General features: G+C 40.5%; 1 protein-coding gene across 1 annotated transcript in view; it reads right to left on the minus strand.

The window, feature by feature from the left end:
* ATP10B (ATPase phospholipid transporting 10B (putative)) overlaps positions 1–25,501 on the minus strand; it is an 83,842-nt gene that overhangs the window by 16,033 nt on the left and 42,308 nt on the right. The window contains exons 7-14 of the mRNA XM_075009296.1: positions 25,338–25,465; positions 21,595–21,847; positions 17,795–18,030; positions 6,739–6,927; positions 4,887–5,508; positions 4,214–4,320; positions 2,990–3,116; positions 1,031–1,215 (exon numbers count right to left, since the gene is read on the minus strand). Of these exons, the coding sequence (XP_074865397.1) occupies positions 1,031–1,215; positions 2,990–3,116; positions 4,214–4,320; positions 4,887–5,508; positions 6,739–6,927; positions 17,795–18,030; positions 21,595–21,847; positions 25,338–25,465 (1,847 nt within the window). The remainder of the gene's footprint in view (positions 1–1,030; positions 1,216–2,989; positions 3,117–4,213; positions 4,321–4,886; positions 5,509–6,738; positions 6,928–17,794; positions 18,031–21,594; positions 21,848–25,337; positions 25,466–25,501) is intronic.

Here is a 25,501-nt window from a genome sequence, read left to right on the forward strand (position 1 = left end):
GAAAAGCTAACGTAAGAATAATAGGTTTCCTGGTCCTGCTTGCACACGAAGGTGCAGTAGAAGGAAGCATGCAGCGAGGGTCTTGTACAGTCAAGCCAGCCTAGAATTGTGACTCTCTGCCTGGAGGTGCAGCCCGCTTTGTCTGGCTTTTGGTTCGTGTGTGTTAGAGTTTAAGGAATAACATAGCATGATGCTGCAATCTTCCAGAAAGAGTATTTTATGTTTTTAACTTCTCCGTAACAATGGCTGAGAATGATAATCCAGAAGTTACTTGACTCACAATGTGGTGGAGTATGCCTATGCTACCTTCTGTACAAACCTCTTATTTCCAGTGAATATACACCTATTGCATCCAAATCAATGTTAGACATACCACAGGAAGTACCTAGGAAATGACTCACCATTTTTTCAGAAGCAGGAGGATTTTTATGAGAGGGTCAAATGGAATGGACGCAGCTGACCCAGACAAAGAAATATTTCCCACTAATCTATTTTCTTATGAAGCTAACTCCTTTAAGGAGCATGCACTATGCCTTGCTATGAGGTTTGGACAGGAATGGAATCTACACCTGCACATTTTTTTCCAAGTTGATTCAAGCAGTACTTTAAAATTATCCTTCTGCAGATACCACCTGGAGTTGAGTTATCATTGCAAGTGAAAATTCTATTGCAAGGAGCGAAGCGAAACATCAGTACTATTATGCGATCAAGCACTTGAGATGCAAATTACCTTTACTCAAAAGCATAATATTCAATCCTTCCATTTTCTCAGGGAAAAATATTTTCATGTGAAAAATTCATTACATGTTAATCTCAAAAATTAATCTATAAAGCCTGCCTGGACTCTGAATCACACAGCATGATGCGTGATCTGAAGAGTCCAGGCCCTATTTCTAGTAGATTGTGAGAAAAAAAATTCTTTTTGTTTTTCATGAAGCAATAATGCGAAATGAATCACTTCCAAACCCCAAATCATTGAAGGAAATGGAATACACTTCTCAGCAGACTTTCTCCCCTTTTCTGGACGCACCTTATTTTCTGTATTAATGGTAAAGACAGTGTCTTTTTGGTCCAGAAGTTTACAAGAATATGCAATATTAACTGCAGTTTCCTGCTTGTCTCCAGTCAGCACCCAGATTTGTATCCCAGCCTCTCGGAGAGCTGAAATAGTATCAGGCACTCCGTCTTGCAGCCGGTCTTCAATCCCTGTTGCTCCTAGAGAAAGGGGAAATGAGATATGAGCACATTTATTTCCCTTTGAAAGCTGTGGTGAGATTTTTTTTTAAAAAGATATCTGAAATCTTTGATCCTAAATAAATAAATGTCTGGTATGTATCAGCAGCTAAGCCAATGGTACCATGCAGTCATTGATATAGACTTCAAAAGGCATAAAATTGAGCCTGTAGTGTGTGTGTGGGGAGGGGAAGGAAGGGAATCTTTATGCAGATTTGTTATATTTTTGCATTATCTCAAGCTTCACATCAGTCCTGTGGGGAATATATGGATGAGTACTGAACAGTTCTAAGTGATTAACACGCACAAAAAATCTGCATTTAGATTGATTTAAAAAAAAAACCCAGCAATCAGCGTCTAGTGGGCATTCGTTTTAGTTGTCTCATTTCATTTCTTTTTAATACTCCAGAATGACAATTGGCTGGCCAAGAAATACACTACTTGCATTTGCTTTAAAGTACTGCATGAGTTCTCACCATAGCAACTTGAAAAGGTGCAATTCTACACTGAATTGTGGCTCTTTAATTGAAATGCCCTCTACCAGCAAGTTTGATGCTTCCTCCATCAAAGGAATGAGATGGGATACATTAAATTTCTTCTTTGGAAATGTACAAACATCGGAGAAGAAGCCAATACTTCTACAAAAGATGAATCACCATATGAAAGAGCTACAAACAGTCTTCTCTTATCTCTCCCATAAGAAGTCAGTTTTGAAGTTACCGTTAACAGTGATACTGTGGCTATGTCTATTCTAGACATAGAAGTCAACTACTGATGCACGATTTAGCTATGCCAATTGCATAGCTAAGATCAGCTTATCAGAGGTTGACTTCAACGTCGTCTTAATGGAAGAAGGTCGACAGGAACATTTCTCCTGTTGACCTTCCTTATTCCTCACTGCTCACGAGAAGTTCCAGGGTCAACTTTGACCCCGGAAAGCACCATTTCCTGCACGCAAAAAACAAAATCCTGGAAGACTGTCCCTGAGTGGGTTGATCTTCTGCTGTAGTGTGGCTTTAGTCTTACTGTACATTAAAGATCAGTATTACTTAAAGCAACTAAGGATACATCTTTGGAGTAAATTAAGTAAGAGGGTCTACAGAGGCTTTGCAATTGGCAAAGGTGAAGTTTCTGATAGCTACACTAGCTCACTTATAACTCTGTTCATGGTATTTAGTGCTCCCCTAATTTTTACAAACATTATTGCAGAGATTATGAAGAGCCTTCATAATAACAAAGTGCAATTATATAGATCAGAATGACAAATGCTGAACATGCTGTACATAACGAAACAATGGTACTTTGATATTTTAGGGATGGGTGTATTGTAAGTACCGAGATAATTTTTTGCATACTTTATTATAGCTTTTTTCAAAATGGAGAAAACCAACAGAAACACACAGATAATCATACACTCCTTAGTATACATGTGTGCGGATCTACGTGTGTGTGTGTGTGTGTGTGTGTGTAGTGAAAGAGCGCACAAACACACAAACATTAGTTACCAATATAAAATACCATGCCTCAATACTAGCATGCTGGACACAGTGTGCACATATTATATATATAAATATTTGCCTGTGGAAGCTTCATTCAGGCCTGAAAAGAGTTTTCTATTCATACCAAAGAATTGCACAGGGTCACAGGAAGACCTTTTAATATACACTTGTCTAAGTCATTGTTTCTTTGGTCACCAGGAACATCACTTGAAAGCAAGTAATATTTCACTCAGTAAGAAGTCTTTATTTTTAGCTACCTAGCAAGGTGAGTTTGGTCTCCAGATGCTGTGCTGTGTCCAGTAGCAACTCATCTCTATTGTCAATCGCTGCTTCTGCCTCCTGACGAAAATTGGCCCATTTCTGAAAGTCATCTTCACTCAGAACCTGTGCAGTAGGGATACAGGCAGGTTGCTTATTCAGATTTAAGTAGAGCAGTTACCAAAACTGTGTGTGGTCTGTGGCCCACTATGGCACAACACAACGCTTTCCTGATAGTTCACTGAATGAAACAATCTAAGGGTTAATTGGCGGGGAGGGGATTGGGGAGAGGAAAGTATGGATGAATAATGGAAAGTTGGCATGGGCAGAATATCATTGAAGAAGAGATTTTGAGAGAATCCTCTGCCACAATGGATGATGATTATGTTTTAAAAGTAACTTCTTCCTTGGAATTTGAGCTTCTCTGAGTCTTACACTGTAAATCACAATCTTGCATCTCGTACTTCAGAAAAGCTCACTTTGAGCTAAACTAGGAAAATAGAGCAGCAATATTTTGGAACCCAGAGAGAAAATTACTACCCAAGAGTCCATTCACAATTTACAATGTCACTTTTAATATTGCCCAACTGAAGGCTACGTGGACAAGTAGCAATGAGGGGAAAGAGACTGCCTTCTCAATTTGTATAAAATAGTAAAGACAGCAGCTGTTGCATCTCTTACAGAGGCACCGCCAAGAGATACTAATGGTCCCAGTGCTGCTCAGAACAGATCAAGATGTACCATTGCATGCTGGGACATATTTCTGAAGGCTGGACCTTCATTGCCTACATTTTATCCATAGCCAGAGTTTTCATCCCACTGCATTAAGACCATCAGGATTAAACACAACTGGTCCAAATTGAGTACAAGATGTTTGAAAGATGAATGTCAAATACAATTTAAAAAAGCAGCTAATAAATTATGATTTTGTTAGATCTTGCCTGGAATCACTCGCTAGAAATAGCCAGGGTAGTTATAGAAGACATATACTACTGATTGGTGACCCATCTATTTAAACTATCTTGTCTCTGACAGTAACCAAATACTATTTTTAAAGAAAGAGGTGCAAGATAAATTTGTCCATAGGCAAAATCCCAGGCAGTTAGCATTTGGCTTGTGACATGAAGGATAAGTGTTTATACATCCCACATTTTTCAAGTAATAAATGTGCTCACATGTACAGAGCATCATTAACTAACAGCATCAGTCCAATGACTTCTTACCTTCTTAGCAATGCACAGGGTTCTCAGGCCATATCGTGCATACCCATCCAGGTGTTTCTGTGTTTTAGCATGTATTCTTCTCAGCCTATTCCTGGTATTAAAGTCAGCTGTGAAAAACAAGCAGTCAGCTACTTATATCAAGTACAGAATATTCCAAACCCAACAGCAATAATAATAATAATAATAATAATAATAATAATAATAATAATAATAATAACAATAATCAGCAACATAAGAACCTGTGTATTACAGAAAAGCAATCCCTTTTAAAGCCCATCAATATAGTTTTTGTGTTCCATAACCCCAGAAGCATAACATTTAACACTGCAGCATGCACCAGGATGGCACTTTTTGATCTTCTTCATTTTACAGCTCCATTGCTGCCAAGTTAAAATACATTGTTCGGGTCTATATGACAATATTGCAGAGTACACCATCCAATTAGTTTAGGAGGTCTGTGAATCTTGGCTAGGATCTTCCTTATTCCAAGTGCTCTTCAGGTTAAACATCAACCTTAATTTTGATCTGCAGTAATATTATTACATGGGACGTATTATTCCCCTGTAATTCTAAAGCTTGAGTACAATATTTTATGCATGGAAAACTGTAAACTTCCAGTACTTATTACAAAACAGCATAATGACAATTGTTCACTAGCTAGTTCTCCAATTACCTTTGGCAGGGTCTTCCAGTAAATCCATTATGACAGAGTCAGCTCCCTTGGTGTAGACAATTATCTCATTGGTATACGGGTGCCTTACCACTATCGACATCCTTTTCCTGACTGAATCAAAACCCAAGGTGCAAAGTATGTCAAAAGTCAGAAGGGTACTTTGTGGCAACCTCACAGTTACTTGCTCAGGGGTCCTGGACATTAATGTGAAACCGTAAGCTCGGGCAGCATGGACAAGAGCTGCCTCATCTGGACTCTCTGCCTCATAACAAAATTCTGGCTGCAAATGGCCTTGACTAACAGATCCAAACACTTCATCCAAGGAGGCGCCCACAATCTCTGCGCTGTCTTTCCCGGGAGTTGTGTTCCCTGTAACAATATCCTCGTTATCACCACTTGTTGAGCTGGTGCAGGTTTGTGTGGACATGTCATCTTTGTAACAGGAGTCTGTGGCAGCTGGATTCTCTTTACTGTTCTTTGTGTTAAAATTCGTTTCTAGGTCTGAGCTGGAATGAGTCGATGAGAAAGATTGACCAAGGTTTGCTAGTTTTAGCCGCAGGAGCAGCTGGTGGATCCTCTCCAGGGAGATCCCAGATGGTTTCAGTAATGGTGGGGCTGTAACCTTGAGACATGAGAAGACATTAGGAACTTTACAATGGGCATTAAAAAGGTAAACCACAGGGATGTCTGCAAATTCCCAGTGTACTGTTGTGCATCAAAGTAATGATTTTTTTTTAAATTGACTGTCCTTTTTCTAACTAATTATGTTAAGGGATTTTCAGGAGAACATTTAGAGTTAAGATAGCATCTACAGTTGATAATGAATTTTGGCAGAAACAGAGTAGTGGCCTAAAAAAACTGACCAACTGCCCAAGATTACTCAAAGTTTTACAGAGAGTGAACCTTGCAATTTTCAAAATATTTCCTAAAGTATAAGGGAATGGCTGCAGACAATAAAGTAGTCATATTGATTTATCATATCTAAGATTGGCAAGTTCTTAAGGGCCACCTTGCTAGAAAGGGAGGTAAGCAGGTAGGGAAAAAGATGTATTTAATTTAAGAGGCACTGTGGACACAAGAACAAATGGATATAAACTAGCCATCAATAAGTTTACGCTTGAAATTGGCAAAGGTTTCTACTAATCAGGCAAGCAAAGTTCTAGAACAGTTTTCCAAGAGCAGTAACACAGACAAGGGGAAAAAGAAAGAAAAAATTGGCTGCAAGACAGCTTGATAAGTTTGTGGAGGGGATGGCAGAATGAGACTGCCTGAAAAGGCATATAGCTGATTGGCAAACGCTGGTAGCAAATATCTCCAATAGCTGGTGATGGGATACTAGATGGGGAGTGCTCTGAATTACTACAGAGAACTTTTTCCCAGGTGTCTGGCTGGTGCATCTGAACACATGCTGAGGGTCTGCCTGATCACTATGTTTTGACTGGGATGGAATTTTCCCTCAATCAGACTGGGAGAAACCCTGGATTTTTTTTCACCTTCTATTGCAGCATAGGGCATGGGTCACTGTTAGGTTTAAACTAGTACAAATTGGGAATTTTCTGTAACTTGAAGTATTTAAATCATGACTTGAGGACTCCAGTAACTCAGTCAGGAGTTACTGCAGGAGTGGGTGACAGAGGTTCTGTGGGCTACAATGGGCAGGAAGTAAGACTAGATGATCATGTTGAGTCCTTCTAATCTTAAAGGATGAATAGCAATCATTGGAGTTACTGCAGGCAGAACAGAGAACCATATGACAATTCCAGAGCAGTGCTTTTATACTATTGCAGATTGCTTTCAATTTATCAATTCTATTTTAAGCAAATCAATTGCTATGTATTTAAAGCAACATTACCCTTTGTCTTGGCTCAGTAGCTGTGGAGACCACAACGGTATTACAGATGGCCAGTGCAAGAAAAAAGTCAGTAATGGATGTCGTGGAGCAGGCGTCCTTTGCAAATGGAAATGATGCCAAAGACTCTATCTGCAGTGCCGCATCTCTCACTTTCATTAGCAGCCTCTTATCAGGGGTCACATCCTTTTCCTTGAAGAGAAGTTATTCAGTGAGGATTCCCCACATTGGGAATAGTGAATGAGTCTTCCAAAAATGCTTGTGAAGGACTATATAATGTGAACATATAATGGACTTGGCATACAGAAAAAAGATCAAATTCCTACTGCCACATAAACAGGTCATCAAGCTCAGACATCCTCACTAATGACTTTTCCTGAAGACAACAGTTTCTATCTCAGAGACTATGCTGTGAGATGCTCAGATATGAGGATGGAGAGTAGAATAAGAACCCACATAGAATAAAACAAAAGAGTGGTCACTTCACTGGGTTTGCTGAAAGAGCACACCAGTCCAGAATCAAATCCTAGATCTTTAAAATTCATAATATAAATTACGGGTGCTCTCAAATTCATATTTAGACCTAAAGGGGCAGGATCTTTGAAACCACTGACCACTGAGTTGAATGGAATGCCTAACAGAGAGGAAGTGACCACTCAAGTGAATCCACTTGCAAATTTAGAATCTGGGTCTAACTTTTGCTCTTTGTTCCGGCATGGCCAATTTCACTTCTTGTTCTCAGACCATAATGTCATTTCCAAAAAAAAAAAAAAAAAGCATGAAATTGATCACATCTCTCAAAGAGTGTCCAGTGAGATTTTTCTATGTATCGTTAATTCCTGTGATATGGTATTGCAATACCTAGCTTTCCCTTTATCTTTAATAAATATGAATTTTGTTGAGGCCATATTTAGTAAGCATTTACAGGTTTAAAATACAAGCCTCTGTATGAACCAAGGCTTTTAGATTTTTTTCTTGAAACTACTGCCAAAACAAGGTAGCTTCCTTCTCAGTTCATCTCAGCCATTGCCTGCTCCTCCTTCAACCTGGCACAATTATTATAAAGTTCCCTTGTATGCAGCAAGAATAGATCAATAACCTTCAGGGCTGTGTTGCGCTGAGCTGAATGTGTTACATTTTAACTCCTACTTGCTAAGGTGAATAGAGAGTCTTAAATTATCTAATAATTAAAAACAAATCTATCACTAATTATACTGAACAGAGCTTCTGTGAGACCTAAAGACAAAAACAAGATAATGCAATAAACTCTCAGCTACAGAAGACTCTCTCCTTGGGCCGCTGGGGCTGCTGATTTAAACTAACATTCCTTTGAAATGTTAATAAGTGAAAAGATCTAGAAAGAAAGTGGATTTGTGCTATACCATCACTCCATGGAAAAAAGAGAGAAACCCTTGAGCTGCCTAATTATGTGCCTAATTTCAATGAAAAAACACAAATGTGCAGACAAACCCCCAAAAGCCAAAGCAAATTTTTCTAGGCTCTATACATTTTTAATACAGGAACCATTAATCACCAATTACTGAACATCTTGTTCTTTATGTTGTATCTGTGCTCGTTTTCAAATCCATCAAAGCACACTGAAGAAAACAGTAAAGCATAGCAACATACACCTCTCTCTTGCTCCTGTCCATCATCCATCCAGTCTCTACTGCATGTATATCATTAGTATCCAGTACTGCAGTATCATGCAGCAGATGAAGACTTATTTAACCTCAGGTATTCTGCTTGTGCAGAAACTTTCTGTACTGCATTTCTGTGCATATTACAATTATTTAATATTAAGGGAACAGTGTCAGGTTTAAAAAGCTAGATAATGCACCACAGAAGTTTAGAAGAAATGTTTTCGTTATCTTAAATGAAAATATATTGTTGGCTTATATTTATGTTTCCATGTAGCTGGATGGTATGAGAGACTGATAATGAAACTGGCATCTATTTTTACTGATGAAACTGAATGAAATGAAGAAATTAAACAATCAGCATTAATAATGAAAAATCAATTAAAATATTCCTCCACTGTTAGTAAGCTAATTTATTATTTATAAAATGGATAACGGATTTAAGCTTTAAAGGGTCATTTTTTAATAATTTTCATTTGTGTCCATTTAAATGAATATAACATTAAAAATAAGTTTCTTCCTTCAAATGACAAAGTTAACTATGAAAACTGCCAGTCTGCATGAAATGTTTCTAACAATAGTGATCTTTGTAGGACATGCAATAGCAAACATATTAAATCCAGATAAAGATTGCTGTAAGAACCTTAATTTAAAAGGCATAGCTAAGGGAATATGGGCAAAGTGATAAATCTTTTCGTGTCTTGTTCCATAATTTATTTCTTTTTATATTGTAAAGTTTCTCTTCCCTTTCTTTCACAGTAGAAGGAAGTCCTCTCACCATCTCAGGGTCTATTTTTATTTTGTAGCACATGATTTGATTCAGCCTTTTTGGTTCAGAGAAGTTACAGTAGCAGCAGAAGACGAAGTTAATAAAATAAATTGGTGATCCCTCCACTTGAGCCACAAATAGAAACCATAGGGAACATTTGTAAGTCCCAGCATGAAATGGGTAGTTCTGATTGGCCTGCAGGCTAATTTCTAGTGAAGCTGGGGTTTGATGGATATGAAAAAAATTAGATTTTGTTTTTATCTGTGGCTTGAAGGAAAAAGAAATCCGATTTCTCCCATCTAGATAGGATTGATGTTTTACCTTCCTTACCTTCACTCCCGATTTCCTCACAGAGCAGGAAAAAATTAATGATACAGAAAACACATACACTCTCTCTGGGGCTTTCTGAAATACAACTTTCTACCATTCTCTGTTCCTTTTCCTTCCATATGATCTTAGGTTATGCAGAGGCAATACAAATTCCTGGCCCAGGTAAAAACACTACAGATTTGATGGGTATTCTGAACTTTAAATAATCCCCCTTTCTTGTAGGGAATTGATTAGGCAAATCCACTCTCAACAGGGCTTTAACTCAAACCCTAATTTTTCAGGGACAATTGCTAGTTGTACCATAAACCAGTGGCATGGAATCCAATTGCAGTTCTTTACACTAAAGCTGCGTCTACACGTGCACGCTACTTCGAAGTAGCGGCACCAACTTCAAAATAGCGCCCGTCGCGTCTACACGCGTCGGGCGCTATTTTGAAGTTAACTTCAACGTTAGGCGGCGAGACGTCGAAGTCGCTAACCTCATGAGGAGATAGGAATAGCGCCCTACTTCGACGTTCAACGTCGAAGTAGGGACCGTGTAGACGATCCACGTCCCGCAACATCGAAATTGCTGGGTCCTCCATGGCGGCCATCAGCTGGGGGGTTGAGAGATGCTCTCTCTCCAGCCCCTGCGGGGCTCTATGGTCACCGTGGGCAGGAGCCCTTAGCCCAGGGCTTCTGGCTGCTTCTGCGGCAGCTGGGGATCTATGCTGCAGGCACAGGGTCTGCAACCAGTTGTCAGCTCTGTGTATCTTGTGTTGTTTAGTGAAAGTGTGTCTGGGAGGGGCCCTTTAAGGGAGCGGCTTGCTGTTGAGTCCGCCCTGTGACCCTGTCTGCAGCTGTGCCTGGCATCCCTATTTCGATGTGTGCTACTTTGACGTGTAGACGTTTCCTCGCTGCGCCTATTTCGATGTTGGGCTGAGCAACGTTGAAGTTGAACATCGACGTTGCTGGCCCTGGAGGACATGTAGACGTTATTCATCGAAATAGACTATTTCGATGTCGCAACATCGAAATAAGCTATTTCGATGTTGGCTGCACGTGTAGACGTATCCTAAAACTTACAAGATAAAAAGTGAAGGTGCAAGTATCTTCAGGATAGAGTGACCATATTTCCCTATCTCAAATTCCCAAATACAGGACAGAGAGATATGGGAGGGGGAGGGGTGGAGCTCCCTGGCTGTGGCTGCCAAGGGCTGCCCAATGTCTCGCAGAGCTAGGAAGGATTCAGCAGCAGTGCCTGTGCTCCTCCCAGCTCCCCTGAGGTGCAGGGAGCTGGGAAGTAGTCGGCGGCTGTGCAGATGGGCTCCCTGCTCCCTGCACCTTGTGGAGCTGGGAAGGAGATGACAGCAGTGCCCATGCCCCTCCCAGCTTCCCTGAGCCATGTGGAGGCGGCAAGAAGGCAGCAAGGAGGTGGCAGCTGTTGGCTTTCCCCTGGCTTCCCCAAGCCTCAGGGAGGTGAGAAAGAGCTCCAATCTTTCTGGGGCCTCCTGCTGTATAGTACGTGCTCTCCGGCCAGCAGCTGCGCCTGTGCAGCTGGTGAGGGAAGAGATCAGCAGGCAGGGTGGGGGGCAAATATGGGACAATTAAACCCTTTTAAAAATAAATAGGGATGCCTTTCTGGTGCTCGAAATATAGGACTGTCCTACCCAATACGGGATGGATGGTCACTTTACTGCAGGAGCACAAACAGAGGACACGACTGAATATCTAGACTACACTGACTCTTGCATTACACCTATGTAATTTTTATTCTAGAATGGTCTGCACAGCGCTGCTTATTTTCCCCAGGATCAGCAGACTCCACTTTCACTGACTGTATCAAATGCCAGGAAGAACCATGATCATCATTTGTTTGCTTCTCGGAGTTACATTGACATCAACATATTAATTGATGAAAACATCTCATACTTCAACAAAACAGCAAAACCTGTGAACATAGACACGCAGATTAAACACTCAAGTTTGGTTAATTTTTGTAGTCATCTAGGTCCACAGTCCTAAAATCTCTCAAGATATGGGTATGAAGTGCAAAACCCATACAAAATACACAATGGATTACCAACAGTACAAATGCACTTAAAAGTAATTAATGAATACGGCTTATCACCAATTCATGTAAGACCACTTTCCCGTTGGCTTTATAACACTAGTGCAATAATACTAGTACAGTAGAGATGATTGAGAACTTGTTGACATAAGCACTTTTTTGTGGAAAATGTTGACTCATTAAAGAAACGTATTGATTTTAGTCGAAGATTCGTTAGGAAGATTTTTCAGGTCCAGAAAGAACTGCCCTTTTGCCTGAGAATCTGTCCTCTGTTGGAGTGTGCCATAAGAAACAGTCTCCCTCACTTTATCCATCCCAGCCAACAGCTATTTAATTACTATCAAAACAAAAAGCAGTCAAGTAGCACTTTAAAGACTAACAAAATAATTTATTAGGTGAGCTTTTGTGGGACAGACCCACTTCTTCAGACCATAGCCAGACCAGAACAGACTCAATATTTAAGGCATACAGAACCAAAAACAGTAATCAAAGTTGACAAATCAGAAAAAATATCAAGGTGAGCAAATCAGAGAGCAGAGGGGTGGTGGGGGGAATCAAGAATTAGATTAAGCCAAGTATGCCAAACAGCCCCTATAATGTCCCAGAAAATTTGCATCCTGGTTCAAACAACGTGTTAGTGTGTCAAATTTGAATATGAAAGAGAGTTCAGCAGCTTCTCTTTCTACAGCAGACTGAAAATTCTTCTTCAGTAAGATGCAAACTCTCAATGACTTTGTTAGTCTTTAAAGTGCTACTTGACTGCTTTTTTGTTTTGATAGTATATAGACTAGCACGTCTCCCTCTCTGTTACTATTTATTTACTGAGATTTACAGAGCCTCACTTTACAGCCTGATGGTAGGAGCACTCAAGTGGGATGCAGGGGACTCAGATTCAAGTGCATGGTAAAAATCAAAGCAAATCAGAAATTTGAACCTGGGTTATCTGCATGCAGCCTAACCAGTGGGTCATTAGCTAGTTGGAAGAAATACGCCTGTTTGTCTCATTAAAGGTCTTTGCTTTGTCCTGCATCAAACTGGAAACTGTTAAAACCTTGACATTTTCTGCAAAATGGAATTGCTGTTTTCCAGCCAATCCTACGATACGGACAACAGAGCTTAAAAATAAAAGAGGAACTTTTTATACTTCCCTTTGGTTCTACATGTATTTGACATTTTCAGAAGATTCTCTCTTGTTCAGCACAATTATTTTCCAGTAACGCTCAGCACATTCTGTATCTGCTGTCCTGCTTTAACATTTCTCATGGCAACAGCCCCACCTTGAAGGTGCTCACAGCAGATGTGGTGCTAACCTGTATGCAAAACCCCTCTTTTCAGCATTGCAAAGTGCTTCACTTTTCCTTCTGTCTGGGGCTCCTAGTTTTCATGCCTGGTACTGCACTTGAAATCTTAGCATTTAGAAGCAAAAACAAAACAAAAATCCCCAATCCCAGTTTGTGGCCCATAGGACACTCCTGTTACTTACTATATACTTGAGGTTCATCAAGCCCCAAACCATGACTTATGGCAGAGGCCAATGACAGATGCTTCAGAGGGAATGAACAGAACAGGTAGTCACTGAGTGACCTGCCCTCTGCCAGCAAACCCCAGATTCCATGCAGTCAGAGGCTAGGGACATCCAGAGCATGGGGTTTCACCCCTACCATTTTCATTTATAACCATGGATGGACCTATCCTCCCTACACACATCTAGTTCTTTTCAGAACCATTTTAAAGTCTTGGCCTTCACGAGTTCCCCCAGCAGGTGGGTTCCACAGGCTGACTGTGCACTGTGGGATGAAGTGCTTCCTTACGGTTGTTTCAAACTTCTTCCTATTGACGCCTCTGGGTGACGCCCTGGTTCTTGTGCTATATGAATGAGTAAATAACATTTTCTTATTCTCTTCCCCCCATCTGTCATGACTGTCCCCACCTTTATCATATCCCCTTTTAGTCATCTCCTTCGTAAACGGAAAAGTTCCAGTCTTTTAAATCTCTCCTCATATGGAAGGTGCACTTAGTCATTTTTGTTGTCCTTCTCTGTACCTTTTCCCATTCTAATATATCTTTTTAGAGTTGCAGTGACCAGAATTGGTTACTGGCTGGTGTGGGTATGCCATGGATTTATAAACGGCATTATGTACTTTCTGTCTCGCAACATTTTCCCACCTCATTGTTTACCCTTTGTTCTAGATTATTTAGGAATAGGTTGAACTGTACTACTCTCAGTACAAAATCCTGGGAGACCCCATTATTCACCTTCCCCTATTACGAAAACTGACCTTTTATTCCAACCCTTTGTTTTCTATCTTTTAACCAGTTACTGATCTATGAGAGGACCTTTCCCTGTTATCCCAGGCTTTTAGGCAAATGAAGAAATCATAAGTGTGGAATCTTGTCAAAGGCTTTCTGAAAGTCCAAGTCCACTGTATCCCCTGGATCACCCTTATCCTCAGGACACGATTCCCTTAAAGAATTCTAATAGGTTGCTCAAGCATGATTAATCCTTACAAAAGTGGGCTTGACTCTTCTTCAACATGCCATATTCATCTATGAGTCTTGACAATTTTGTTCTTTACGTCAATTTACTTGTGTTAAAGTTATTGGCCTGTAATTACCAGGATTGCCTTTGGAGTCTTTTTAAAAAATAGTCTTTACATTAGTTACCCTCCAGTCATTTGGCTTAGAGGCTGATTCAAGTGATAGGTTACATATTACAGTTAGTAGTTCTGCAATTTCATATCTGAGTTTCTTCAGAACTCCTGGGTGAACGCCACCTGGTGGCTTAGTACTGCTTAATAGTTCAGTTTGTTCCAAAACCTTCTCTACAATACATCAGTCTGGGACAGTTCCTCTGATTTGTCACATAACAAGAGTGGCTCAGGCACGGGAATCTTCCTCACATCCTTCTCACTGAATACCCATGAAAAGAATTCATTTAGCTTTGCTGCAATAGCCTTGTCTTATCACAGTGTTCCTTTAACATTCAGGGAAGCTGATCATCCTCACTGACTGTTGCCCCCTGGACTGTTCAGCAGGCTTTCTGCTCCTGATGCACTTTAAATAATTTACTCTTAATTTGTGCCTTTTCCTAGTTGCTCTTCCAATTCTTTTCTTGGACTACCTAATTATATTTTTATACTTGACTTACCAGGGTTTATGCTCCTTTCTATTTTCCACAGTAGGATTTGACTTCCAATTTTAACATATGCAATTTTTTGCTTCTGATGAAGTGGGTCTGTCCCATGAAAGCTCTTCACCAAATAAATCATTTTGTTAGTCTTTAAAGTAGTACATTTCTGCAGCCTCTTTTGCTGTTCTTAGCCAATTTTTGGTCTTCTATTTTTTTAAAATTGGGGTTATATGTTTAGTTCAACCCTCTACTGTGATGTTTTTCAATATTTTTCAGTAGCTTGCAGACACATCTTTCATGACTCTTCTTTTCAATCATCTTTCCCATTTTTATGTAATTCCTCTTTTTGAAGTTAAATCCTACTGGGGTTGGTTTCTTTGGTATTTTGCAGACTACAAGGATGTTAAATTCAATTACATTATGATTGCCATTGCTTCAGTTATATTCACCTCTTGTATCAGGTCCACTTAGGATTAAATTGAGAATAGCGTCTCCAGTTGTGGATTCCTGGTCTAGCTACTCCTAGAAACAGGAACACCTAATTCTAACTGAATTTGCAAAGTGAGGAGAGAGACAAGAAACTGACTCAAGTAATTTTATGATAACAGAAAAAAGTAGCTGGAGAAAAATTCTTTTGAAGAAGACATTTTACACACTTGAAATATCAGGATCCATAAAGCAAATGGAAACAGAGAAGTTCTCAATGTACTGTGTGGAAAAATGGTATGGAAGATGACAGACTAACCAGCAATAAAATTATCGCTAAATAAACAGATTACAGAAGTTAACAGAATGCTAACTGCTGTCCATACCTGTGAAAGAGATACTGAGTTAGCAAGGCAGGAACTTGTAATATATGCATTCCTATGGCTACATTCTGCAAAGAAAAGTCACTGGGTATGGTTACAATACAGCTATCTGTCTACAGAAGGTATTGTCAGAAGAGATGTCCTGACAAAACATTTGTTGACAGATCGCATCTACACAAAAAAGTGGATCGATATTTTGATCTGCTCTGTTGACAAAAGGGCCTCCAGGAGTGTCTACACAAGTTTTTTTGTGGACATTTTCTGTTGACAAAACACATTTTGGCTCAGAATACACTACAGAGTTTTGACAACAGAAGTTACTGTCGAGACATATCTTCCGACAGAATTTCTGTCAACAGAATGCGTCCACGTCTAATAGAGGCTCCCCCATTGATGCTCTTTGTCGACAGAGAGTGGCCAGACTGCCCAGCCCTCTGTCGACAGAACAAACAACTGGAAGCTCTGCAAACAGGGGGGCCAGGTGAACCAGAAGGCCTCTCGTCAACAGTGGGCCTCTGGAGCACCTACGTTATTTTTTTGTAGACAGAATCTGTCGACAGAGGCATTATGCCTCATATGGGATCAACTTAACTTTCCTGAGAAAACTTCTGAGTTCTGCCAACAGTTTCTCTACAGAATACATTTGTAGCATGGATGCTCCATGAGTTTTGTCTAACAACACCCCCGTTTTGTATACAAAACTCGCTAGTGTAACCGTAGCCTATAGTAATCAGGCTATATCTAGAGGAGAGGGATTTGTCAGCAAAACAGTCATTTTGCTGACAAAACCTGTGGAGCATCCGGACTTCCAAATGTGAATTGTCAACAGTATGTTGGCAGAATGCAGCACGTTTTCCAACAGCCATACCCCATTCGCCACAAGCAAGAACGCCTCTGTCAACAGAGATTTGTCAAAAAAAATGCTGGTGTGGACATTCTGGGGGGCCCTTCTGTTGACAGAAAAGGCCTCTGGAACACTGTGCAACCATGTCTGCTGTGCTTCCAAGTGACCATTTTGCCAATAGCGTGTGTGAGCAGTTCGGCCACTCTCTGTCAACAGAACAGATGGCGCTTTTGATCCACTTGGCAGTCTGGCTGCAATCTGCCTACAGTTTTGTTGCAATATATTATCTAACGTAAACTTCTGCTGACAAATTCCTGTAGTCTAGACATAGCCTCAGTGAGCATAAGGGACTACCATCAGAGTCTCTTTGCAGAATGAGGACTTAGGTTTGATCCCACAGGCTATATCTACACAAAAGGGTTTTTCCTTCAAACGTGGGGTTTTGTCAGAAAGAACCCATGGAGCGTCTACAGGCAAAATGCGCTTTGTCAACAAACTGTTAACAAAACCCAGCACATTCACTGGCAGCATTGTACCTCTCTACGTTCAGGAATAATATGTTCATCAACAGTTCCCTGTTAACAAAAAAAAGCTGTGCAGACACTCCAAGGTCCCATTTGTTGGCAGACAGGGCTTGCAGTTCACTGGGGAGCCCTGTTTGCTGAGCTTCCCATTGGCCCTTCCATCGAGAGAGTGGCCAGGCAGCCTGGCCACTGTCTATAGACAGAGTGGATTGCTCTTTCAATCTGCCTTTGTGTGTGGATGTGATCTGTCAACAGAGGTTTTGCTGGAAGATCTCTTCCAATGGTAACACCTGGAGACATATTGCTGTGATGTAGACAAAGACATGAAGTGCTGAGCATTCTGATTACATCCAGTGAAGCACTAGAATATGTATGCAACAGAGGAGATTAGAACAGAAAAACAACAGGTTCCCAAATATTATACTTTTTCTAATTAAAAATATCAAAATTCAGTTTTTTGAAAAATTTCAACCTGCTTTACAGCTGATCACAAAAATGGGACAAATTTTTTGAAAAAATTATAGCTGGAAATATTGACCCTTTTTTTTCTGCCAAAGTTCTGACAAACTTGTTGTGAAATTCTGGAAGTTAATGAGACTACTCGTGCTTGAAATCAAGGATTGAGGCCAGAATGCTCAGCATTTTTTTGGACTAGAGCTTTATTTTGTAGTATGTTCAGTGTATTTTATCTGCAGTGACATCTGCATACTCCCTTCTGGCAGAGTAATTCTTCTGGTGACTCAGTTTGTCACTTTTCTATGATATAGTGTAATAGACTGAAATTCATCATGGGTGACCATGTAGCAATCTCCTGTCAACTAGTAGGTTCTAGTTTTCTTGTTCTCAGTTTAATAAATAAGTGCTATTTCATTGACTCTTTTCTCCTTTGATTCCTTCTTCCCTTCAGAAGTTTCATGAATCAGAATCCCCAAAAATGTACTGACTGAATCTGATATTACTCACTATGGTACTGCTGAACGCTACTTGAGACTGAAGGCTGTCACAACGTCCCAATGATTTCTTTCTTGCATGTCCCTGAAAATGAGCCCGGGCACTCTGGCACCTCCTCAAGGGCTTAGCAGTTTTCTGTGGTAAGGTGTGAGGTTTCTTAATATTGATAACAGGAATAACAAAATGCTGATGTCTTGCCCCGTCTTCATCATCTGAGTCCAGTTCCTTATGGTTCTCCAGACGTTTGGCTGGAAGAAAAATACCAAGATTTTGCCAAGTCTTTTCTTGTTACTAGCAGATTTTTATTTTTATTTTTTTTACTGACTCTCTAACAGTCTGTGATACTCCGTACCTTAAAATGACACCTTCTACTCACATATTCACTGCTGTTATATGTCTACATGCTTTGTACAAACTATGCCTTGTGAAGTGTTGTTTGAGAAATCATGATTTTTGGAACATTACTATCCAGTGGAATTTTATATATTACCACTGCGTGTGAAGTTATAGAGTTTGCTTTATGTTTGTTACTGAAATATATTGTGAGTCTGTGAGGCACAGTAGGCCTTTCAGTAGCAACAAAGGAGCAACTGAGACCCCCAAGCCAGATTCACATTAGGACTAACGCCTTAAGGATAGTTCACTCTCCCAGAGGGAACATGCTGAAGCACATAGAAGATGGAGGCCCAGTGGCTTAGTAGGGCATGTAGAACGTGACCTCTAACGTCGCGTTTGAGACATTCTTTCCATGCATATGGATTGGGGTGTATAAATTGGGCATGGTGACATCAACCACTGGTATTTCTCTTCTCCTGCCTGTTCTGAAAGGAACAAGAATTCTGGGAAGACAAAGACCTGGAACTTGGGAGACTGGTCTCAGGCTGAGGAGGGAATTTAGCCTGCATATTAAGAATTGCAACCCATCTGCAAGATACAATGGGGCAGAACACAGTGACTCAAATCTTACTTAGTCTGATAAAATTTAGAATTTAGACTCCAATTTTTATTTTTCTTTCATATGTAACGAACTTTGACCTCTATGTCTAACTCTTATAATCACTTAACATCTTTCTGTAGTTAATAAACTTATTTTATGTTTTGTCCTTACCGGTGAGTTTGTCTAAAGTGCTTAGGGAATCTGCTCAGCTTGTAAAGAATGGGGATTTTCCACTATCCTTCGATGAAGTGGTGAACTGATTAATGACCTTGCTTTGATGAAGAGAAGATCTTGAGCAGTGTAAGATGTCATATATTTCAGGGGTTCAAGGCTGGCGGATTTGCTTGTTGTTTCCCTGTGTATGGTTCATGAGAAGCTCAGAGCAGTGACTTTCCAGATTACTGTACCCCTTTCAGGAGTCTGACTTGTCTTACATATCCCATTTCATCTCTCTTGAAAACTATGTGCTCACAAAATCAGACCCAAAAATATGTGTCATCAAATATTATTGCTAAGACATGCTGACTTTCTAATTTTTGCCATATCAATTATGAAATAAGTTGATTTTGATATAAATATTGTACTTAAATGTCAGCTTATATTATATAGTGCAGTATAAACAAGTCATTGTCTGAAATTCTAGTACTTTTTATATAGCCCATTGTAAAACTAGGCAAATACCTAGATGAGCTGATGTACCTCCTGGAAGACTTCCGTGTACCCATGGGGTATATATATCTTGCTTGTGGACCACTGGCTTAGAAAGCACTCAGGTAACTGAACTGTGTGTTTCTACATCTTGTTGACTAAGTGATCATAGCACCTGGAGAGGTTTGCTGCTTGTCACTAGCAAAACACTGTGGCTATGGTTACACTACTGCACTCTGTCAACAGAGGTCACTGCTGGAAGAGATTTCCCAGCAAAACTTCTGTAGATAAAGTGTAGCCACACACAAAAGCAAATTGGGAGAGTGCTCTGCTCTGTTGACAGAGCAGCTGGACTACCTGGCTGCTCTCTTGAAAAAACAACACCCAGAAGCAGAGCAGACAGGGGCTGCCTTTTGTTGTGGATGCCCTGTCTGTTGAGAGAGGCCCCCCGGGGGTGTTTACCCAGCTATTTTGTCAACAGAATCTGTCGAGAGCAGTGTTGTGTCTCAAAGCTGTGAGGCAGAAAGCTGCTGGCAAAAGTGCTGTGTTTTGTCAAGGTACTGTTGACAAACCCCATTTTGTGTGCGCGCGCTCCAGGACTTTTGTTGACAAAACTGGGCTTTTGCCAGCAAAACTCGCTAGTGTTAACTGTAGCCTGTGAGAGACAGACCAGCCTGGAGAGTGAGAGGGCGCAGCATACCCATGATTCCAGGTTGTACACTGGGAATCCGGTACATAATTCATAAACCATCACCAGAAAATCTTCCATGCACAGTTCAATTTCTTGGCATGCCTTCCACTGAAAAGTTTATCATTATAAACCAAAACAACTAAAATTTTAAGAGACCAATTACTTTTATGGACTTCTTTTAACTAAAGTCTCTTTAGCCGCAATTTTTGCAGTTCAATGGAACAGAATGAACTATGGAAATTCACAAATTTGGTAATGTTTTCAGTCAGTGAGCGTGAAAATCTATTTGGCAGCTGCTGGCCAGCTTAATGACATTCTAAATATAATGCAGAGGTGGAGTAGTTATATGCATAATAAGTATTTTGGACTCTATCTTGCATTACCTACAGGATAAACTCCCACTGAAGAATACAATATGAAAGGGAGCTGCAGTTAAATGGGAATTTTGCTCTCGTAAGCACTATGAAATTAGACCAATAGCATTGTTATTGTTTTTTGACCAAACTATCTTGTCAAATTTTGTGGCCCTGTGGTGGCCACAGTTGGGTGTGAAAATTAGCAATGAGATCTGGTGTCTTCTTTGAGGAAAACGTATTTACTTGAAAGGAGCATATAGAATCCTACATCTCTGAGAGCAAAAGGAATAAAAATGACAAGATTCTGTGTATTCTGTCCAAGCATCTTTAGCCAGCATCAGACCCAGAGGCCCATTCTCTGGATTCTTTTTAGGGTCATAGACTGTTCTTGACCAGGATTTCTCAGTGGATCTTGCTTGAGTTTGTCTGTCCCAGTGTCAGTTTGTCTATACTTCAGCTTCTCTCTCTCTCTCTCTCTCTCTCTCTCTCACACACACACACACATATTTTGGTGTGAGGTTTAGGGCAGACTCCATTATGCCTTGTTTTAGGTTGGGCTCCTAACTATCTCCTACAGCTGTCTTAAATGAAGACGGCATTCGCACCCATCTGCTTCAATGAGGTTTTAACAAAATCCATAGCAGCTTTTATAAATGAAAAAGTAACTGTCACCAAAGGACTTGAGCCAAACCCCCCAGATTCAAATATTTCAGACTGTGGGGAACTGCAGTTATTGATTTTGTAGTTTAGCCCATCTACAACATGCACATAATTGTTCCTATCTTCCACATTACCCAGATGGTTGTATGGCAATTACTTTTGGACCCACTGAGTTTAATTACGACTTATCTCTTACTACAAATCAAGGAAAGGCAGGTCTGGCAATTACTGCACAGGGCTGAATTTAAGAGGTTATTTCTTCCTTCCAGTCTTGAATTGTTGATCAAATACAGCAGAGGCTAAGATGTTATATGTGGCAATAGGAAAATTATATATGTGGCCTCAGAATCATTTAAAAAACCTCCAATCTCTTGTGAATCATTATAATAAGACAGTCACTGAAGAAAACCAATGAAGCAAACCCCCAAACAAACCACAAAATGGAACACTAAAACACATTTAGCCAGTCAGGAGAAAGTATAGTAGGATCACAACACAATAAAAATTTTTTGTGTTTTACCGTTTTCCTGATGTGAAAACTCATTTCCATCAATGGTACAGCGCCGAAACACCATCTTGTTCTCTGTTAGCGTCCCAGTTTTATCCGAGAAGATGTATTGAATTTGCCCCAGATCTTCAGTGATATTTAGGGCTCGGCACTGTATGGGCAAATCTACATCTTCATCATACAGGTCGATGTCATTGTGAATTAAGAAAACTTGAGCCAACTTTACAAACTCAATGGACACGTAGAGAGAAATGGGAATTAAAATCTGAAAGAAGAATGTTGCACAAGATGTTAGAACCTTCAGTGGTAGGTTTTTTTCTCTTTCTACTTTTCACACTTTTCAGCCAAGACCCATATCAGTACATTCCCAATACTTTATGGAGAAGAAAAAAGAACCAGTTCTTTCTGGAGCCCAAGGGCAGATCTACACTACCCTGAAAGATCAACCTGTCCAGGGTTGATCTTCTGAAGTTTGATTTCACATTTCTAGTAGAGATGTGCAAAATCAATCTCTCAGGGGTCGCAGTTGACCCCTGTACTTGTTCACAAGATGTGAGGAATAATGAAGATCAAAAGGAGAAACTCTCCCATCGACCTTTCCCTGTACAGATAGCCAAGTTAGCTGAGCACAGATACGCAATTGGCATAGCTAGAACTGTGTACCTGTGATCGACTTTCTTTGTCTAGTTTAGCCATAGCCTTAGTCTTATTAACTCAATGGCAGGAATATTTTCACTGTCCCTGTAATTCACAGGGAATTTATAGGTCATAGTCACCCTCAGTGAAGTGCTGTGGTCTCCTTGATTTAGCATCTTGACCATAAGTACAGAGGAATAATGTTCGTGCATTTGCTGACTCTCAGCTAAACATGTATCTATGGGAATGGCATACTACCAGGAAATCCATATTCTTGGACTTAGGCTATGGTGCCACCAACAGACAAACAAACAAAGTGTAACGATGCTGTAGACATAATAGCACCTTATGGGTATGTAGCCCAAGGACCAGTGCGTTTCAGCAGCAGCCCTGTGAACAGCTGTGGACTACAAACTGCAGCATACTGGGAGACCTTCCTAATTCCTGTCAGGATGTGCTCACTACCCTCAGCAGAGACTGAGCTGGAAGCAGCATGCAGGCTTCAGACAGAGGAGTGTGGCTGCTGAACTGTGATCCTGTTTGGTGGTTTTTTTTTCTTAAAGGAAGGTCCAAAAAGGGCTTTTTGGGCACCCAGAGAAGAGTTTAAGTGACACAGAGGGAGGACATGGGCTTGGGTACTGTGGGGCTTAGTTAATGTGGGAGTTAGAACATGTTTGTAAGGTGGGTTATACTGTAGAATCTATCCTTGGCCCACAACAGGGTCTCAGCAGAGACTGACCTGGAAGCAGCATGCAGGCTGCAGGCAGATAAAAGGGGCTGCTGAACTGTGATCTGTTATGTGTTTTTCTACAGAATAAAGCCTTTTCCTGGTGGTTTTTCTGAGTGGGTCTGGTCTGAGGTACACACACATTAGTACACAAAGCAGAGCACATCAAGGAGCCTCAGGTCTCATCTCCCTCAGTTATGTAAGAAACCACAAGGCTTCCTCTGTGCTGAATAACCTCATGCTGGGCTAGTGAACAGGAGGGGCTACAGACAGGTGCAGTGGATGTGCGTGATATATTAGGAAGTGCTCAGATGGGATTCATAGTAATATCCAAAATATGGCTTTGTCTACATTGACAGTTGAGCGATAAATCTTTAGTTGTCCACAGGTGCTTACCCCCACCCCATCCCAAACGACAAAAGCTTTGACATGACAAGTAACGCTGTTCCTAGGAGGAGGGTTTTTTGTTGGCACACAGTTTACACTGCTTGACTTTTAGTGACATGACTGTGTCAACACAGCTGTGTCACTTAAAAGCTATGTAGTATTGGCTGTGTCTACACGTGTCCCAAACTTCGAAATGGCCATGCAAATGGCCATTTCGAAGTTTACTAATGAAGCGCTCATGAGCTCATGGAATAAGGGGACTTCGAAGTAGGCGGCATCCTTTCGAAAAGGAGCCCCGTCTGGACGCGGCGCGCGGCGGCAAGGAGCGTCAATTTCGAAGCGCGGCTGCCGCCCGCATGCTAATGAAGCGCTGAATATGCATTTCAGCGCTTCATTAGTAAACTTCGAAATGGCCATTTGCATGGCCATTTCGAAGTTTGGGGCACGTGTAGACACAGCCAATACTACATAGCTTTTAAGTGACACAGCTGTGTTGACACAGTCATGTCACTAAAAGTCAAGCAGTGTAAACTGTGTGCCAACAAAAAACCCTCCTCCTAGGAACAGCGTTACTTGTCATGTCAAAGCTTTTGTCGTTTGGGATGGGGTGGGGGTAAGCACCTGTGGACAACTAAAGATTTATCGCTCAACTGTCAATGTAGACAAAGCCATATTTTGTCTACAAAATATTTTGTAGCTCCCATGAGCTCATGGGAATAAGGGGACTTCGAAGTAGGCGGCATCCTTTCGAAAAGGAGCCCCGTCTGGACGCGCCGCGTGGCGGCACGGAGCGTCAATTTCGAAGCGCGGCTGCCGCCCGCATGCTAATGAAGCACTGAATATGCATTTCAGCGCTTCATTAGTAAACTTCGAAATGGCCATTTGCATGGCCATTTCGAAGTTTGGGGCACGTGTAGACACAGCCATAGACATACCTTGTGTTTCTAGCCTTAGGCACATCTTGCTCATGGCATTCCCACAATAGGATCAGTTAGCATATTTTTCAAATGCTAACATAAATACATTTCACAGATAGCTATTTGATTTACCACTTCCCTGGCTTGTTGGTCCCCCAAAACTTCTGAATTTCAAAAAACATATCAGTGCTCTGTTTCAGTAATAAGGCTCAGCTTCCTTAGGGATTCTACCAACAGCTCAGGAAATTGTCTTCATATTTTATTCATGTTAAACAAATTCTGTCTGCTTATATCTCAGTGGTTATAATAATAAATATGAAAAATAAATCCCCGCCCCATAAAATGTTCTCCATTAGGCTTAATCAGACTCAGATATATACTTCCCCAGTTCTAATTTATCTTCTGTTTACACAATAGCACAGCCTTATCTAGTTTTTGCCTGTTGGCAAAAAGTACCACAACTTTTGTTTCAGTGTTTCCTTGAGCTACTAAGTAGAACTCTCATTCTGAATCAGGGAGAAAGCACTGCAAGTTCTAACATACTAAGGGAATTGTCCTCCTCTGTGTGCATGTTACTAATTCTGGAACTAGTTCAATGATATTACCAACTCCTTCATAACAATTCATCAAGGAAGGGCCAGAAGAAATAAAGAAAAAGCAGCGTCCTAAATATATATAATACTATGTCTCTACATACATGTGCATGTATTCAGAAACATACTATATTGATTATAGTGTCTACTGTGAATTGACTATAATTACGTGTGTTTTCTGGATGCACTAGAACCCTGAAACTTAAAAAGCTTCAAAAATCAGAAGGGTGCTTCCACATGCCCTACAGTAATTGGCTGTCTATCATTTGATTTTTATTTATAAATACAAAAAATGCTGTTATCACTTAAACTTTCTGCAGTAATGGTCCAGAACATTGCACTAACTATTGTACATTAGAATTTTCAAGCATTTCTGTAAAGTACGTTAACAAAAGTTTTAAAAATAAATTCAACTTTCAAGAAGCTGTAGCTGTTTGGCAGCCATTATATCACCGATTCCAAACCTACAGATTTTTTTTTAAATTTGTATTTTACCTGGAACAGGATTATCATTGTCAAGAACATGTAGAAACCAGCAAGAGTAGAGGACAGGTAGTTGCCACTCAAATCTGGGATTTCATATGGTGGGTGTTCTGGAAAGCTCCCTTTCCAAATGCTATGACCTGTACAGAATCAACACTATGTTAGTGGAATAAACT

Source organism: Carettochelys insculpta, chromosome 15, assembly GCF_033958435.1.
Source record: "Carettochelys insculpta isolate YL-2023 chromosome 15, ASM3395843v1, whole genome shotgun sequence".
Taxonomy (NCBI): Eukaryota; Metazoa; Chordata; order Testudines; family Carettochelyidae; genus Carettochelys; species Carettochelys insculpta.